Genomic DNA, 19377 nt, shown 5'->3' on the forward strand with positions numbered 1-19377 from the left:
GTGTCATTTATTCTACCATTCGTTTTGCAATGAGGTGACCGTTCATGAACAATCAAAACGTCTCTCAGCTGCCTTGGGTCAACTCAGACTTTTGTTTGATCAGAATTAAGAGCACCTTATGTAAAACATACTGAGATATACACAACAAAATACTATGTCGTATAATACTTTCATACGCAAATGAGTTTTCGATGTTTTTCATACCTGAGAGTCATTCAGCGACAGCATTTGTAGCTATAGAGACTTAAAACTTACAGAGGAGAATTTTTCCTTTAGAAAAAAGTTAACAACTACTGGAAATTGGACAGTACATGGCATTTGCGTATATTTCAAAGTTAAAAGAGGAAAATTGTAGATAATATGCAAAACAACAGTTGAAAGGGGTAAACAGAACGAAACGTAAGATAGAGTTCCACTATTTTGTCTTTTGTTATTCAAACCGAACTTTTCACTAAAATTGCCACTGATTGGGCATTTGATTTTTACCTGTAGATTCAGAAGACCAAGTTATAAGATTACTTGTAATGAAATTCCTACATTACCTTCTTAACACTCTTAAATTTTTAGAAAAAAAAATTTGAATAGTTTTTAAAACGTCATGTAGTTTTCTTTGCCATTTCAAGGTGTGTAGCTGCTGTTTTGTTATTTAAGCATTTTGGTAAGATTTAAAATAAAAGGCTGTCAAAATATTTTATGGCTGAGTATGTATATAGTAAAGATAATACCACAAGGAAAATACTCTGATTGATTTAGACCTTTAAGAAGACGGCAAGCACTTGAAGCACTCCTGTTCCCCTTGGGGGTCTCCGAGGCTTCCCTCCCCCATCCCCCTCCTAGAGACCTTTCCTTTCTCATTTTTGAGTTAGTAATTTAACTTACTTTATCGTTCAGGGTACTTAATTAGAATACGAATAGTCCCTAATTTTTATCAGGGATGCTAAATCAAGCGAATTACTCCAGCGCGCTTGAGAATCGCCGCGGGGAAGGAGAGGCGAAACGAGAAGAATGGAGAAGAGGAAAAAAAATTCTCAATTCCCTCCGCGTGTCAGGCCTGTTTCAAACTTCGTGCTACTCCCGTTCTGAAGTCAACTGACCGAATTAAATTCGACTTTAGTACGGCAGTGGCACGGTGTTTGAAACAGGCTTCAACTTTCTCCCGGGTAGCGGTTTCCACGCCCGCTCTCACACATTTCACTCACTGTATAGACTACGAGTAGTCCCCATTTTTCCGCGTTTTACCTTTCTCGCGTGGCGTGATTTTCATGCGCGCTCGTGTTTCGTTCTTTATACTAACCCTGAGAGAAAATGGGGACTATTCGTAGTCTACTCACTCTACTATCCCTGAGGGAAAATGGGGACTACTCCCGGGTTAGTTCTTCAAAAACAGGGTAAGCTTAAAACGAATTTCTGTTTTCAAGCAATGGAAATCGGTTCTATGCAACTCATGTACATCTGGCAAAGGAAGAATTTTTAAAAAAGTAATGGTTACTGATACTTAAGTAAAACTTGTTACGGTTATTTTTACCAACTCACATGAGGTAGACATACTGACAGTACACTTGTTTTCATTATTGTTGACCCTTTTTTCCCCTGATCACTGCATGCCTGTCTTGAAAATTTCCTTTACATTGATCACGAATGGTCTATTATTATTTTATTTTTTTTCCGGGAGCGGAACAAAAATACGTTAAGAGGAAAGAAATTCTAGACGTCGATTTAGTTTGAGATGATACGAAAACGCTCGAAGATCATTAAGACCATCGGCAAGTTTCTTGTGATCGCGGCTTTTGGCTTTACGTTGATTACGTTGCTCTTATATCATGACGCTCTTCACGCAGTCAGCTATACATCAAGTCTTCCCTCAAAAAGTTGCTTAAGGCTTCAAAAAGAAAGAAGAGGTACGAAGTTTTGTCCTTGTGTGAAGGAAATTGTCACAAAGAGGGAGATGCTTCATTCAAGCGATATTATGCATTATTAAAAAATCTTCAACAACACCAACGATGACAACAGTTTTAAACAACTTTTTTCATTTATTTAAACATCGGACATTTTTTAAAGCAAGGGTAAGGTGGAAAGATTTCCACTTCCAGTTCTTTGAATTTTCAAAACAGAAAAGTAAACTTGGAGCACCGATCATAACATGAATAAATCTTGGAAACCATTGTTTCTGTTTGGTCAAGGACGACACCCATCAGCGAATAAGTATTTTTTAGTCAATGAAGTAGCAATACAAGGGGATCTTGTACAAGGAAGCCAGATAGACTCCTACCACGATCTTAAGTTGAAGGTTCAAATGGGCATTGATTTTGTTTTACTCTTGAAGGCTCATGATGATCTCTTTATCAACCCCTTCACTCTGATAGCTCAGTTAAAAAGTTCAAAAACGCCGAAAAGTAAGCTTTATTTGGGAAACTGTTCTCCAAAGCGAGAATATCGAAGAGGGAAGGGGAAGTGGGCGTTGTCATACCGAGCTGAAGCCAAGATTTTGCTTAGGTCTAGCATATATTTTATCTCATTACCTTGTACAAGCTTTTGTAGGGGTATTTGATACCAGGAGTCGCCTACAGCTTGAAGACGTTTATATGGGGTTGCTGGCAAAACGCTTTCATGTAACGCCAAGGCGTCATCTTGGATTCATGACAGATTCATTGAATGGAAAATTTTTTTTCCGTTCAAGCCTAATTACTTTATAATTAAAATGCGTTGTTATCGTACTCTTTAACAACGCATTACAACAAAGATTTCGTGAGATAGTTTATCCAGAACATACCATAACAATCAGACATAAGTAGGCTAACTAAGGGGGCTTAAGTTCGCGAGCAGTACCGTAGAACATAAAGACGAAGGCGAGGAAATGACTGTGCGAAATTTCTTTTAGTGTACAGCAAAATTATTCTACTACAGAATCAAGGGATTCAGAAAAATCGTCCGCTATAACTAAACTCAGGTACAATACAATACAAAATATTACAATCGTGTATTTACCACGTATCGTCTGTTGAGCAAATAAGTTTGTTGAAAATACATACGTGTCAACATAGCATATTTACATTAAAAAATAGAGAGAATTAAAATATATTTACAACGACAAGCTGCAATGTGACTATATGATCCTGTTGTATCATCTGCACAGAATCTTAACGACATGGAAGGAATGAACAAATTCAAATCGCTAATAAAAATGTCAAGAGCCATAATAGGACAGAGAGGGAGTCTAAGGGCGTTGGCCGGGATATCTTAATTTCAAAAAAGTTATTTTTAGAACTATGCGGACCACGCGGAAACAGTTTCCTACTGTACTAAGCAGCTAAAATATGACGCTTTAAATCGAGTGTGTGCTGGGGGAGCAAGGGTGGCGCAGTGGTGAGAGCTCTCGCCTTCCACCAGTGTGGCCAGGGTTCAAATCCCATCGTCGACAACATATGTGGGTTGAGTTTGTTGTTGGTTCTCTCCTTTGCTCCGAGAGGTTTTTCTCCAGGTACTCCGCTTTTCCCCTCTCTTCAACAACCGAAACGGAACGCAGGGGCACCTTTTAACGAGTTCTCAAGAACTCCTTAGTTCTTCGACTCGTGGGTAAACAAAGTATTTAAAAAAAATTACAACTTTCACGATTCGTAAATCGGCTTAAATCTTGCTAGCAGTTCTTACAGTTTTGTTCAAGTCCATACAGAGCAAATATGTAATCAAAATACAGGTAAACTAAAATCCCCAGGCAAATTGTTGTATTTAATCTGCCTTGTATCCAGACATCTTTCTCAGAGCAACCGACGGTGGGACCGCTCCCCATAATGCCTCAGAGCCTCCCCCTTTTCAGTCATCTACCTTGTCTGGATGCCTTGATGGCCCTCGATGCGTAGCCGCATATTGCTCAGAAGATTATTATCAAATCTTTCATTTCTAGTTTCAATTAGCGAAAATTGTTAACCCCTTAAACCAGTAAACAAAATTCTACGGTTTGATGGCAGCGCTTTTGCTTCGAACAGACTATTTGCTTCCCTGTTCTTTGACAAAATGAAATTGAAACATTTTTTTTACACTGAAGAATTTGGATTTGGGGCATTCTGGAAAAGGTTAAAGTGCTTATGCTAGATGTCGCGCCATTTATTAGTGAATCTAGATATTTCTTTTTCAGGATGGCGATCAACGTTTCTTACAGTTTGGTTTTTAAATGCTTAGTTTCTTTTCTTATTCGTCTGTCTAGACGCTAATTCAAGAAAAACACACACCAAGTGGATAGCAATTACACTTGTAAGATCCAAGTGTAACATTTTTTCTATTATTCGTTCTTGCGTAATTTGTTTTTCCTTTGCGTGCGCAAATTAGTTTATACTTCTTTTCGTCCTTTTGTTTAGTCTTTTTTTTGCGTTAATTTAGGTGTTTATTCCTTTCTATCAGTTTTCGCGCCCTCGTTAGCGTTTCTTTGCTGTTTCATCTTCATTAGCGCCTTTCTAAGTTTCTATAGTTTTATTTTCCACATGTTCTAGCGTATTTTTCATATCGTAGTTTTGCAGTACAGTTTGTGCAGTTCATTTTGGTCCGCGCTTAGCGCAGTTCTGTTTAGTTTCTTGCAAGTCTCTTCGCGTTATTCGCAGTCCGCTTCACAGCAGTTTTCTCTGGCCGAAACAATGTATCGAAATGTATGTGTACTTCACAGTCCTCGTTTTGCAGTTTTTTGTTATTTCCTTACTCTAATTTACCTTAGTCGCAACTTGTAACTTTTTGGCTCTTTTACCGTTTTAGTTTCAACCCACGCCGTTTGTATGCACACTCTTTGTACCACGCATTTTATTTCAAGTACCAAACACGTCGGCTACAATAAATCTTCATTCGAATTTGGTTTGTGGTGTTGTTATTAAAGGCCAAGAGACTTTTACGCTCATTGCAGTTTCATCGTTGAAAATTGTTGGTGACATGTCGTTTCGTCATGAGCTTTAGCCGCAAGCAGCTTACAGATCCCGTTGCCCGGCGAGTTGGAACACGCGTACGACAACCAAACCGTTCGCTGGATTTTGAAGCGTCTAACCTGGAAACACTTCGTTTAAAGAAAAATTCAAGGTCTGGTCACCTATCTACCGTAACCGCCATTTCCAATGAAATTTCTGGCTTGCTTACTGATGATCATAATCTTCAGGAGGTTAAAGAGAAGCTTCCTTACTTGGACAACGCTTTTGAAAGATTCAAAGAGGCCCATCGCGATTACGTCGAAGAAATTCTGGATGAGAACGCCATTATTGAGGGTCAACGCTGTCTTGAAGACAAAGAGAGAAAGGTTCGTGTGTTCCGTCAGGAGAGCGTCGATTGGATAATTAATATTGAACACAAGCTATTAGCAGAATCGCTTCAAGTAGATTCGGCAGTGAATCCCGAGGATTCAATTAGTTGTGCTGGCACACCAATTCCTTCAGGTGCTTCCAAGGTTTCAAAACATTCAAGTCGAGCAAGTTCACGTGGTGGTCGTGCTTCATCAGTTGCAGCCGCGAGAGCCAAAGAAGCCGCAAGAATTGCCGAGTTAAAACCTGAAATTTCTATGCTCGAAAAGCGCCAAACACTTGAAGAGAAAAAGTTTCGTTTACAGCAGGAAGAATTACGCCTTAACCTCGGAGCCGAAATGGTCAAGACAACAGCTAAGGAGAGGGTCTACGCAGCAATGACCTCCTCTTCTCTACCGGAGGTGAAGCCTTTAAAATTGGAGACAGAGCTCCAGGATCAGGATCCCCCTCGTACCAGCCCCCGCGCGAAAAGGTCTTTTCCAGGCGAGGTGCACCACCCAGGCCAGGGCGTGTCCATGGATTCTGTTCCTTACGGCCAGTTTGATTGTCAAGCGTGTACAGTCGGCGAGGATATGAGAAAGGAAACGATTGGTATGCAGCGGCAACAGACTGCTCCTCAGTTTCAGCAGAATAGAATAATGGAATTGCTAGCGCATAATCAGAATACGAACAAACTTCCGCAGCCCCGTGTTCCTGTGTTTGACGGAAACCCTATTGAGTACCGCGCCTTCGTTCGCGCTTTTGAAAATTTGGTTGAATCCAGAACATTTAGCAGTACTGATAGACTCTATTACCTTGAGCAGTTCACCGCGGGGGACGTTAAGGAACTTGTAAGATCCTGTCATCATTTACCAGCGGAAGAAGGTTACGACGAGGCTCGTAGGCTTTTGAGAAGGAAGTATGGTGACGATTATCGCATAGCATTCGCTTACGAGATGAAGGCCCTCGACTGGCCGAGCATAAAGGCAGAAGATGGTGTGGCTTTGAATCGTTTTTCAGTCTTTCTCGTAAGTTGCAACAACGCATTGGCAGGTAGCCAGTACATTTCTAAGTTTGATCAGCCAGGAAACATTCAAAAGTTGGTGCTCAAGATTCCTTACAGCATGAGAGAAAGATGGTGTCGCTTAGCTGATGACATCATGGACAGACAGTTAAGGCCAGTACAGTTCAGTGACTTCGTCGCCTTTGTTGATCGCGAAGCAAGAATACTAACCAACCCAGTATTTGGCAAGATATCCGATACCGTAAGATCGGCGCCTGGTCAGCGGTCCTCTGGTGGCAAGACATCCAATCCAAAGAATCTCAGTCTCTTAGCACATGTAGACGATAGGGAAGGTCCTACCAGTGAGACGGTTCCGCAGGGCGTAAAAGAGCCGATGGAGAGCAGAGACCTCAGACTCGCAAGTTTCAGCCATCTGGAATCGATCAGGGTCCCTCACAAGGGAAAAATCGGTGTCTCTATTGTAGCAGAAGCCACGCCCTTGAGGATTGTCAGTCATTGTGGTGGAAACCCTACCAAGAGAGAATTCAATTCCTGTTGTCCAAAAAGCTGTGCTTTGGATGTTTATCCACCGAACATGTCGCAAAGTTTTGCCCGCAGAGGAAAAATTGCAAGATTGCGAACTGTAAAGGACGGCATCCTACTGTTTTACATACCAGCCCTCGTGAGAGACCAGCTGTCGACGTTGGAGTGGGTACGGAAGACGTAATCAGCACTCAAGTTTGTAGTCACATGGTAAAAACGGGCACCAGTGCCAACAGTGAGACTTCAGGAGAGGGTCGTAGGACAGGCATGGCCGTAATACCAGTTAGAGTAAGAGCGAAAGATAGTGATAAGAGCGTCATCACCTACGCCTTCTTGGATAACGGTAGCAACTCCAGTTTCTGTACTGAATCGCTCATGAAGCAGTTCGGGATTAATGGTCCGCAAGTTAAGATATCCCTGTCTACTCTTGAGAAGAAAAATAGCATCACCAACAGCTTCCTGGTTCGCGACCTTCTTGTATCCGATTTGGACGAGAACGATTGGATTAGCCTCCCGACCCTTTACACCAGGCCGGAGATTCCTGTGTCCAGCAGCGACATTCTAACTCAGGACGACGTTGATCAGTGGCCCCACTTGCAAGGAGTTTTTCTGCCCCGTCTCGACGCTAAGGTTGGCCTTTTGATTGCTAGTGATGTTCCCAAGGCTCTCGATCCACTTGATATCAAACACAGTCAAGACGGTGGTCCTTATGCTTCAAGAACGCGAATCTGCTGGGCGGTAAATGGTCCCTTAGGCCGTCGTCACCATAGTTCATGGTCATCCACTTTTGTTGCTAAAGTCGATCACGGGTTCCAACAGATGATAGAAGACTTCTACAATCGCGATTTTACTGATCCCACCGTTGATAGCAAGACAGAGATGTCTCAAGACGAACGTAGATTTATGCAAATCGCCGAACAGACGGTGGAGTTGAGAAATGGGCACTATCAAATCTCGTAACCGTTTAAGGATCGCCAAACGCCTGTACCCAGCAACAAGGCTCAGGCCTGGCAGCGCGCCATTTGGTTGAAGAAAGGGCTGGAAAGAGACCCGAAGTTGTACCAAGATTATAAGGCCTTTATGGAAGACATTCTCTCCAAAGGATATGCACGCAAAGTGTCCCCTGATTAGAAGAGCCCCGCGAAGGACACCGCCTGGTACATACCGCACCATGGTGTTTACCACCCTCGCAAGCCAGGAAAGATCCGCGTCGTGTTTGACTGTTCGGCCAAATTTATGGGAAAGTCTCTCAATGACATGCTGTACAAGGGCCCGGACCTAACCAGTTCGCTTGTAGGAGTCCTGTTGAGGTTTCGTGAAGAGAGAGTGGCCGTTATGGCGGACATAGAGTCCACGTTCCACCAAGTGAGAGTTCCCGATCCTGACAGTTCCTTTCTGCGTTTTCTTTGGTGGGAGGATGGCAACATGGCGAGCGAATTACAAGAATATCAGATAGTCGTTCACTTATTTGGAGCCATTTCATCACCGGCTTGCACAAATCTCGCACTCCGCAGGACAGCAGAAGATAATCGTCACAGTTTCCCTCCTGACGTCATTAACACAATTAAAAGAAACTTTTATGTTTATGATTGTTTGAAGTCCCTCCCTGGCGAGCAGAAAGCCGTTGAGCATGTTGGCAGTTTATGCACTTTACTATCACGTGGTGGTTTCAAGCTAACCAAATGGGTCAGCAATAGCCGTGATGTTCTGCAAGCCATCCCTGAGAAGGAGCGAGCAAAGGACATCAAGGACATGGACATAAGGAAGGACGAGTTGCCTGTTCAGCGAGCCCTAGGAGTTCAATGGTGTGTAGAATCCGACTCGTTCCGCTTCAGAGTCAACATTAGCTCCCGTCCACCAACGCGTAGGGGTATCTTGTCTCTAGCGAGTGCTATTTTCGATCCGTTGGGATTCCTGGCACCGTTCGTTCTGACCGCGAAGGGAATCCTTCAAGATCTTTGTCGCATTACGCTAGGATACGATGACGAGATTCCGACTGAGTACGCTGCACGTTGGGAAAATTGGCTAGCAGATGTTCCAAAGCTCTCGGAGTTTGCTGTGACTCGCTGTTTAAAGCCAGAGGATTTTGGTCCCGTTAAATCCAGTCAGTTGTATCACTTCTCTGATGCCTCAGAAGCTGCTTATGGTTCAGTGACTTACTTTCGACTGGTTAGCCATGAGGACCGAGTTCATTGTTCCTTCCTGTTTGGAAAATCACGCGCTGCTCCTTTGAAAGCTATTTCTGTTCCTCGTTTAGAGCTCTCGGCCGCAACCGTTTCTGTGCGACAAGACAAGATGCTCAAGGATGAGCTGGAGATGCCTCCTAATTGCGAATCCGTGTTTTGGTCAGACAGCAAGTAAACAGTAAACGCAAGTTCTGTTGTCAGGAAAGTTCTTTCGAAATGTTTTAGTTGCCGGCGGCGTCAAGGCCCGTTCTGTGAGCAGAAAATGGCCGACCTTCCCGTGGATCGTGTTACCCCAGGTCAGCCACCTTTTACATCTGTCGGCATTGATTGTTTTGGTCCTCTTCAGGTACGCCGTGGGCGAAGTCTTGTGAAAAGATATGGGGTCATTTTCACGTGTCTTTCTATCCGCGCGGTACACATTGAAGTGGCGCACAGTTTGGAAACTGATTCTTTCCTGATGGCGCTCAGAAGGTTTATAGCAAGAAGGGGCCAGGTAAAGGAGATCAGATCCGATAATGGTACCAATTTCACCGGCGGAGAGAGGGAGCTCAGGGAATCCATCAACGCATGGAATCACAACAAGCTTCACGAAGCTCTACTTCAGAAGGGTATCAAGTGGAACTTCAACCCCCCCTATGGCTCCCATTATGGAGGTTTTTGGGAGCGCTGCATTCGAACAACGCGCAAGGTCCTTCGAGCTTTGCTTCAAACCCAAACTGTTGACGACGAAGGTTTAGTCACCCTCCAATGCGAAGTGGAAAGCATTATTAATGGTCGTCCAATCACCACAGTTTCAGGTGACCCTAATGATCCGGAGCCCCCTTACACCAAACCATTTCCTTCTTTTACGCTCGGAGCCTCAGATGCCCCCTGGGTTATTCAATAAGGAAGACTGCTTCTCTCGACGCAGATGGAAACAAGTGCAATATCTCGCAGATATCTTTTGGAAGAGATGGTCTAAGGAGTACTTGCCTCAGCTCTAAAGCAGACAGAAATGGACGACGATTCGCAAGAACCTGGCCGTTGGGGATATTGTTCTAGTGAGCGCGGAAAATTCCCCTCGCAATTCATGGCCCCTTGGTAGAGTGGTAGAAGTCTTCGCCGGCAAGAAAGGTTTGGTGCGCCGTACCAGGGTGAAAATAAAAGGAGCACTTTTGGAGAGGCCAATTGACAATCTTTGCTTGCTGATAGAAGCTTGAACTTTCCCTTTGGAGTTATTTTCTGTGCAATTTTCTGAATTCAGGAGAGGAGAACATTAAGAACTCTTAGAAAGGCACTTAGATCTTTAATTGTTTAATTTATGTGCCTCGCGTGTGCTCCTCACTTATGGGGCCGGTATGTTAGATCCAAGTGTAACATTTTTTCTATTATTCGTTCTTGCGTAATTTGTTTTGCCTTTGCGTACGCAAATTAGTTTATACTTCTTTTCGTCCTTTTGTTTAGTCTTTTTTTTTTTGCGTTAATTTAGGTGTTTATTCCTTTCTATCAGTTTTCGCGCCCTCGTTAGCGTTTCTTTGCTGTTTCATCTTCATTAGCGCCTTTCTAAGTTTCTATAGTTTTATTTTCCGCATGCTCTAGCGTATTTTTCATATCGTAGTTTTGCAGTACAGTTTGTGCAGTTCTTTTTGGTCCGCGCTTAGCGCAGTTCTGTTTAGTTTCTTGCAAGTCTCTTCGCGTTATTCGCAGTCCGCTTCACAGCAGTTTTGTCTGGCCGAAACAATGTAAGTGTACTTCACAGTCCTCGTTTTGCAGTGTTGTTATTTCCTTACTCTAATTTACCTTAGTCGCAACTTGTAACCTTTCCGCTCCTTTACCGTTTTAGTTTCAACCCACGCTGTTTGTATGCACACTCTTAGTACCAAGCACGTCGGCTACAATAAACCTTCATTCGAATTTGGTTTGTGGTGTTGTTAGTAAAGGCCAAGAGACTTTTACGCTTATTGCAGTTTCAATATCATTCTCGGACGTCATAGATTTTGCCCATTCAGAGGCTTTTAGCCGAAATTATTTTTAGTTACTGACAGGTGTGATTTGAGCTTAAGGCAAGCAATGTGAGCGCGCGCTGTTTTAAAAGATTTCAAGCTATATAAAAAATTTACATCATGTCACTTGTAATGTTAGTACAAGCCGCTGGAACTGTTTTTCTCATTTATTTACTCTTAATATTTGATTATTTCAGGTAGCTGCTATTTCTAACTCAACTGAATATAAACTAGGACTCAGAAGAAACGCCAAACTAGACACAGGTTAGGAGAAAGGTGAAAGGTGGTAATATTTGTTACCAAGAGATGAAGTTGATGAGGCTACAGTAGTTTATCAGTAGCCTCTAGTCATTGTTGTCAATTTTAGTTTCTTTAGGTCTCTTGTCACTTTTAGTTGTTATTATTTCCTGTAAACGTGACCCACCCAGATTAGCATAACTACCCGCGTGCATGTTACAATTGTACTCCTATCTTAAAACAAAAATAAATGTATGATGATGATGATGATGATGAACTCTTAAAACTGATTAGAATTCACCAAAGAAAAAATTGGTGGAAAATTTATTTCTTTACAGCAATATTCACGTCTCATCAAAACATAAGGATAGTTTAATCAGGTGAAAATTGGAGATAAATCAGCTTGCTTGACATACTACCAGTAGTACGTTAGATGTTTATTCTTTGAGTAGCAGTCATAAACCTGTCCCTAAGGAATCTAATCTTAATGAATGAAAAATTGATTGATTTTCAGGTCGCTCGTACGGAAACTTGTACCAAATTTATGAAGACCTCGAAAATGATCGTGTACACGCAGCGCTGTTGGACTCGTACTCGACGGCGAGCGAAAGCAAGTGGTTCAGTGAAGACTGGCTCCGAGTGATTCAGATCATTCCTGTGAGATATGAATCTGCTAATGGACTTGTACTTACTGGTGACGTCATGAAGTTAGCACAATGTTTTCGAAGTTATGTGCGCTCAGAGACAAGTTATATACACAGAATTATACAGAGTCATGTGGGGTCTATTGAGGTTAGAAATTCATTTCGAATTCTATTCTAGTCATGTCAGAAACACAAATACCTTTGGCTATGTTTAACAGGTATGTTTGAGTGGCATAGGTGTAGCCAGGATTTTTCCAGAGATACGCCTAATTTTCTCACAAATTATTAAGAGTTTTGTACCGCTAGCGCTGTTTGCGACATTGTCTTTGACTGACACAAGCGCCCTAGGTTAACGTAGTCTTAACCCCTACCATAAACTTGGTCAACTTCGAAAAAAGGCCGAGGTGAAAACAACGCGCGCAATTTTCCCTCCTTCAGTGTATCTAAATATATCATTCAAATTCAGTCCACCAATGAGTCAAATCGCTTCGCTGGTCGCTGGAAACCAACATTCGGATGTAGAAAAAAAAACAGTGCTGTTGTTTATTTCGAACAATTACAATTACAACACACTACATTTACAATTCATTACAATAAAATTCTGATTTTAGCTGAGGATTCAGATTCTCTTAAGTGACTTGTAACACGCTGTCATGCCTTGTAACACGCTGTGATGTCTTTGTCTTTAGGCTGAAGATGTTCCTTTTGCAGTGAAAACGTCGTCAGATCTTCTAACGGAAGAATCCTATTTGTACAAACAGTGATTATTCTAGCTGGAGCTTTAGGTACCTTTACACTTCTGGGGCTTCTCTTTCATTATTGCTTTTATAAAAAAGCACCATCAAGACATACATCAGAATCAGGTACTAAGATTTTATAAAAATAATATACACTAAAATGAGAAAGAGCCTTTAGTAATACGTGAATACAAAGGTGAAAACAATGGCGTTGATGATAACGGTGGTTGTGGTGGTGGAGGTCTCGGTTATGATGATGTGATGATGATGATGATGATGATGATGATGATGATGATGATGACGACAAACGTTAAAGATAATGGCGTTAGTTATTATGGTACAGATGCATGATGACGACGTAATTGTTTTAGTGTTAACGATGGTGATAATAGTATATGTGAGGATAATGTAAACTGAGGCTTGAAAAACCACTGCAAAAACCGTGAACGATCAATAACGATCAATGAAGCTCAACGTTGGATCAAACAAGATCGCGATCAGTCGAAAAAGATAAAAATAGAATTAAGATCAAAAGGACTTCTGCAAAGACTGAGCAAACAACGTGGAAAAGGCTGAGGTATACAATAGTTCGACCGGCCAATACCAGTCATCCTGGTTTATTACGAAAAACCACGAATACATAGAATATATACTACTGTAAATTAATAACGGAAGTTTCATGGTATGACGTGGTAAGGTGTGGCTGCTAAGAAAAATAAACATTTGTTCATTCCCAGAGGCTCGAAGTTTTTGGCTTTTTGAATGAGGTGCGCCTCACTGCTTTCCTAAGACAGTCGCGTTCATATCTAGTATTTCAATTGGGATAAGTAACATATGGGAAACAGAGTGGCTATTACTGAGAAAGTGTTCTGAACTGCGGTTTGAATCTAGCAACCGGAGGGGTTAAGTTTAGGGCGTCTATGTTCATTAAAACGGTCCTTGAGGTGGCGTTTGGTTTCCCCAATATATATATTAGAGGCGGCATTGAATCATGTAGATAGCATTAAAAGAATTACAAGTAATGTGAAATTTGATTTTGTCATATGTAGTGATGAGGGGTGGTGGTGTTGACAACATTCAAGAAAATGATCATAGCATTGGCTATGTTAATAGCAGTGGCGATGGTTGTGATTTTGGCCGTGATAATGGTGGTGGTGAGAAAGAAATGATGGTTTTTATAATGATGACGATGATAATAGTGGTGATGATGATGATGGCCAGGTAAGCGATAGTGGCGACCGGGAAATGGTAAAAGGGGTGCTGATGATGCTTATGATGCTGATGATGATGAGCAGGACGAGGATCATGAGGTTGGTGATGATGATGATGATGATGATGAGTCTAACCCGTTCTGAATTCTTTTATCAGGAGAGGACATCGTGGTCGTAACGACAAACGGCTCTCAAAAAAAACGAACTGAGACAATATCACAACTAAAGGAGGATATTTCTGAATTTTACGAATGTTTTAAAAAAAAGTATTTGGCTTTACGCCACAAACATGTAAAGGAACATAAAGAGCTTAGAAGATTGAATGATGACAAATATGGAACAGGCAAGCGGCAATTTGACGTTTTTTTTTTTTTCTAATTTCAACCTCGTTCGATTATTCATCGAGACAAAAAGATAGTGTATTTATAAGTAGAAAATCTTAACGGTATGTACATAACTGGGAATAGTTTAGCTCGGTTTAATTATATGTAGGTTGATTTAGTAAAAAGGCAAAAAACATTTAGTAGTTTGGAATCGCGCTTGACATCAGGAAACGTTCTAAATTCAATTTTAACTGCGTTTAAATTTTTTTTTAAAAAAAGCGATTATTATATGCCAGTCTATTTCCTAAGAAACGAGAGTTAATTCACGACACCTCTTTAAACTGATTACTGTGTTAATATGTACAAAGGAAGACTACCTATTTAGCAAAAAGGTTTGAACCTGGTTTGAGGTTTAGAAATTTCTTATTAAAAATGTTATTTATATTTATTATACACTTTCTTTTCACCAGGAACCAATGTAATCAAGAGCCTACCGGAATTTACTGCAAGTAAGTTGATTGTGCAACATTCATGAGATTCTTGGTATAAGACCACGTTCAACTTTTTCGCACCTTACCGTTAGTTAAGTAACTTGTCCTTAGGAATTAAATAGTCACAACTCCATTACTATTACACATGAAGCCCTTTCACTCACTTCTGTGTAGAACCAAATAGAATATTAACCAAAAAAGTGTTATCGTATTTTAATTCTGCAGCTTCTCTTTAAAACAAACCTCTGCAAGATAATTAACTTCTAATTACTACCTTTTTCATGAAGGTCGCAGGGGGCAGTACCAGGTGACTAAAGATGCTGATGTCAACTCAATATTTGAAGGAATGGACCTGAGCATGTTCGACAAAAGAGACAGCAAAAGATGGCGTTTCTAGAAAGCCACTGTGCCTAAAACTGAGTGTTGTCAACAAGGCGGCCGAATCAAAACAAGAAATGAAGAAATTTTTATAGATATTTATACAAAATCAAAACACTTTCCCAGCTTTAAAAACGCACAAAGTGAAAATGACTTAAAGAACTTTTGCATGTTACCCGTCACCGTGACGAATACACGAGATGCAATTAAGTTTCTGTTTACGATCCTAAACTTCAAAATCATAGTTAAAGATAAGCAGCGTCAATCTGATGATCAGTAACTCATTGATGAGGGTTTGTCGTTAGAATTGTTTGTCACCAAAGTGAAGAATTAGCCTTTGTAATATGAGGACAAGTTAAATCAGGGACTGAATGGGTTTGACAGAGCCGACGTCTTTTACATCAAGGCCGAAGTAGTATCATCATCTTCAATGTTTCTAAATGTTTTTTAAAATAAATTTTACGCGAGTGTTATATAAACTTTGTGGTACTAGCACAAAATAGCCACGACTGGTGTTTATAACGCGCGCCTTACCGGGCAATTAATTGCAAACACCAGCTCCATCAGTCAGTTTTCATCCTGCGCGGGCACAAGCTATCCGATATATGTTCTACGCAGCGAAAAGTAGCCTTGCATGATTACCCAGAGCCGGGTTCTTGTTCAACAACAGAAATTAAAACAAGAGGCAAAGAAATTGCAGGAGTCTATCTTCAAACATGAATGTTAGTTAGATATCTTAAAAGGGCCATGTTATGAGGATGATATTAGTGTTTTAGGTCAATTCTGTACTTTGAAGTCATTATTTTGAGCTAGGAAATTTCCCGGGGATCTTCCGTGTGAAAAGTACGGGGATGCTGTTCGGAAAAAAAAAGTTACACAGGCAGTGTTAAATGTTATGATGTTGTTAAATGTAACATAAAATGACCAAAAATGTTAAAACGCAGTGGCGGCTCCACGCGAGGGGCCGGGGGGCCTCCCCCCGTCCTATTTTTAGACCAAAATGAGGCCCGAAGAGCCGGAAAAAATTTTTTTTGAGACCAGCCCCCGCCTCCCGCCTCCCGCCCCCTTCTTATCTCAGAGTCTGCATGACCGCCCCCCCCCCCCCCCCCCCCATCTGAAGGTCTGGATCCGCCACTGCAACGCCCACAAATGTAATACAAATTGACCAGAAATGTGATAAATTACAAAAATTGGGCAAAAAAATAACAAAACCAAAAAACCCGTACAATATCACCAATGAATCAATAAATATCTTTTATGTGTAACTGGAAAACTAGGTCAGATTGACGAACCCGTATTGAAAGAAGTCCAGAAAAAAAAATAATAATTTAGATAACAGAAAAGAGCAAGATTAGACCCAAGCGGATGGCCCCTGAGGGATTTACAATATTTTCACTCCAATCTTGATGTCTACCGTGTTAGAAGAGTATCACTTAGAAAATTCAATTATATCAAACTAACATCGTGGAATTGGATTTTTTGGTAAAAAATTGTTGGTACCACAATCTAGACTGCTTATTTCGAACCTTCACATTCTTTTAAAGGATTCCGGTCGAAGACCCTGAAAACCATGCCCTGCCCAGGGGCACATTACCTTCAAGGCCAAATAAGGGAGTGACCCCTCGGCCCTCCCGGGAAACACCTACAGAGCAAAGAATTCTCCATGCAATAAGTTTATAATCTACAGCTCGAAAGAAAAAAAACATTAGCTGAAAAATCAAAATGAAACACTAAAACCAAGAATATTTTCCGTTTTAATCAAAACCAAAATATCAAAATAAAAGAAAACAGGACAAGAATCAAACTGAAGTGAATTTTTATAAGGGATACTCCTCGAACACGGTAGACACCAAATCATTTTATTTTTGGTTTATTTTTTTTTTCTTGATTCGAGCAGTGGCTCTTTCAGCTATATTTCAGACAAAAAGGCTGGTAAGTATTCGCATATAAAAGAAGTCGTTAAGTAGCGTGAATTCGTCGACAATCTGAACCCAATCGCCGTTTTCCAGTTACAGATGAAAGATATTTATTGATTCATTGATGATTTTTTTTTAGGGTTTTTTTGGCTTTGTATTTTTTTCGCCTACGTTTTGCAATTAAGGGTGTTCCGGGGGTTTCCCTGGGTGTTCCGGGAGTGTTCCGGGGTGTCCGGGGTGTTCTGGACCTCTTCCGGCTTTTACAGTGACCCTTTTCGAAAAACAAAATTTTCTTCTGCATTCAACCCAGTCATTCAAGAGTCAGGGGCACCCAATGACTTTTTTCTGTAAAATATCTGTTCAAAGAAGCAAAAACTGCCTAGCATTTTCTATAGCTCGAGGAAGGCTAAAAGTTTCCAGATGACCGTTCCATTCATGTACAATTTTCGAGGCTTATCTAATAAATTCCCTACGATTTGCTGAAGTTTCTTTTCTTTTCTTTTCACTCCCCAGTTTAAGATATTTTTCGCAGAGAAAGGAAACCCAAAATTTTCGGAACCAAAAATGCGATGCAGAAAAGAATCATGCAGAAAAATTCTCAATTTCGTAAAACTTTAAATCGCAGCTAAGATTTTCGGGAAAATAATGCTGAAGCCCTTGTAATTTCGGAAAGACTTAAGTTGCCCTAGGATAACCGATGAAATTTTTTTAGCGCCACTTACAATACGTTTCTAGAGATCTAAAAGTACACTGAATAGCCCGAAAAGCGTTTTCAATACATTTAGGAGGAAACCATCGTTGAGTGCCCCTGAAGAGTGCCGCATTTCCAGCTAACTTTCTAATGTTGATTATCGTTGTACTTTCATTTTGAACCTTGTTTTGATATTTTTAGTTCTGGCTAGGTTAGCCTGCGTAGCAGACGTAATTTAACCTCGGTAAGTAACGGTTGCGAAGCAGCGCCAATATCCTGTTCTGGGCCCCCAACGGACTCAACGAACTAAACGGACGAGCATTTAGAATTTTATTCATCTTGATTGGCAAATCGTCTATGGCATTTTTAACAGGCCAATCACATCGCGTACTCAAATCCTGGTACACACGTTGGGCTTCAGAAAAAGTTTAGTTTCGTCTGCGGCGCAGGCTACGGCTAGGTTTATGAAAAAAACTTTCTGGCACCAATCAGAAGTCAGAACGGCGACGACCGTTTGGAACTTGTCTGGTAAGACATTGTCACCAGGGGCTCTTCTCGCCGTTCTTTACTTTTCTTCATGCCATATTTTCCGCCCGTTTAGACTTTCCCTCGGGTCTCTGGGTCTCCGAGAATGGCTTCAGACTCTCCATATATTTGTCTGCAATTTTTCCCGGGAAATTTTTGTCGGCGGGAAGAAAAATTTTTATAGACAACTGTATCGAAAATTTTAAAAAGTGGTTCGAGCGCATGTAGCTACATGTAACGCCCTCAATTTATTTTTTTATTTTTTTTTTTTCAGTATAGTAAAATGGGTAGGTGTGATGCGTTAGTTCAAAACAGCCGCTTTAAGGAAATTATTCGACATTAGATTCTCATACAAACAATGTAATCTTCTCACGCGGTGACATTTTACTCGAACGGATAGCCTGAGTCATTCAAAGGGATGACATTTCGTTTTCGAACGGATAGCGAGCACTGTTCGAACGGACGACAATTTTTTTCGAACGGATACCCTGAATCTTTCGAACGGTTGCCAAATCTTTGGAAAATTCGTTTCACAACTATCATTAGGGACCTTAAGCATCGACAACGAAACGGACGACGACGACGCTTCGCAACCGAGGCAGACTGGGTAAAGGGTTTCGTTTTCGGCGAGGAAAACGAAGTCTAAGCGGTGCAGCTTCCCAGACACTAACGACGACTTTTTCTTTGCTAAGAAGTTTGTCGTGTTACAGTCTTGTCATGGCATTCAAAGGCCTCCTTAATTAACATCTTATAAGCTATGACGATGGTTTAATCGACGGTGGCAAATTTATTTGTTCTTTACGACCTGTAATTCGATTGAGGAGGCTTTCTTTTTGTCGCGGAGCTTTTGTTTTTGTTTTGACGTTAAAGGTGAATACCGATCTCGCACAGCTCTTGACTTGCAGTTACTTTAAACTTCGGCTGTTGAAGAGAATTCAGTGCTGCTGCAATGTTCTCCCATACTTGTCCTCTCTCAAGGCTCCTCATAACCACGTACATCCTGTTCCGGAGTCCACTGGAAATAGTTGCATTTACTAAAGGCTAAAAACAACATGGGAAAATATTAAATTTTAGTACGAAAAAATGAACATTTATCCTATAGTACAACCTAAAATGCACGAGTAAAAACAAAAAACAGTCAAGGAACGAACAGCTTCTAATCTCACGGCAGATTCTGTAGAAAACAGTGGAAACCTTACTTGTCTTTCCGGCTGGCTGTTCCGCCATCACTCAGGTTTTCAAACAAACCGAACCTGGAAAA

At 41.1% G+C, this 19377-nt stretch overlaps 3 protein-coding genes and 1 long non-coding RNA gene across 4 annotated transcripts in view; all 4 read left to right on the forward strand.

Annotated features, from left to right (window-relative positions):
• Positions 1 to 19377, forward strand: part of LOC140933895 (4-hydroxybenzoate brominase (decarboxylating)-like) — a 179177-nt gene that overhangs the window by 48763 nt on the left and 111037 nt on the right. The gene's annotated exons all lie outside the window — the stretch shown is intronic.
• On the forward strand, positions 8053 to 9156 carry LOC140934800 (uncharacterized). The gene has a single exon (XM_073384364.1). The coding sequence runs from the start codon at positions 8053 to 8055 to the stop codon at positions 9154 to 9156; it is 1104 nt and encodes a 367-aa protein (XP_073240465.1).
• On the forward strand, positions 9244 to 9867 carry LOC140934801 (uncharacterized). The gene has a single exon (XM_073384366.1). It carries the CDS (start codon positions 9244 to 9246, stop codon positions 9865 to 9867), a length of 624 nt encoding a protein of 207 aa, XP_073240467.1.
• LOC140933464 (uncharacterized) lies at positions 13957 to 15105 on the forward strand. Its single transcript, XR_012165057.1, has 3 exons — positions 13957 to 14135; positions 14586 to 14624; positions 14894 to 15105. It is a non-coding gene; the product is annotated as an uncharacterized lncRNA (long non-coding RNA).

The sequence above is a fragment of the Porites lutea genome, chromosome 4, assembly GCF_958299795.1.
Source record: "Porites lutea chromosome 4, jaPorLute2.1, whole genome shotgun sequence".
Lineage (NCBI taxonomy): Eukaryota > Metazoa > Cnidaria > Anthozoa > Scleractinia > Poritidae > Porites > Porites lutea.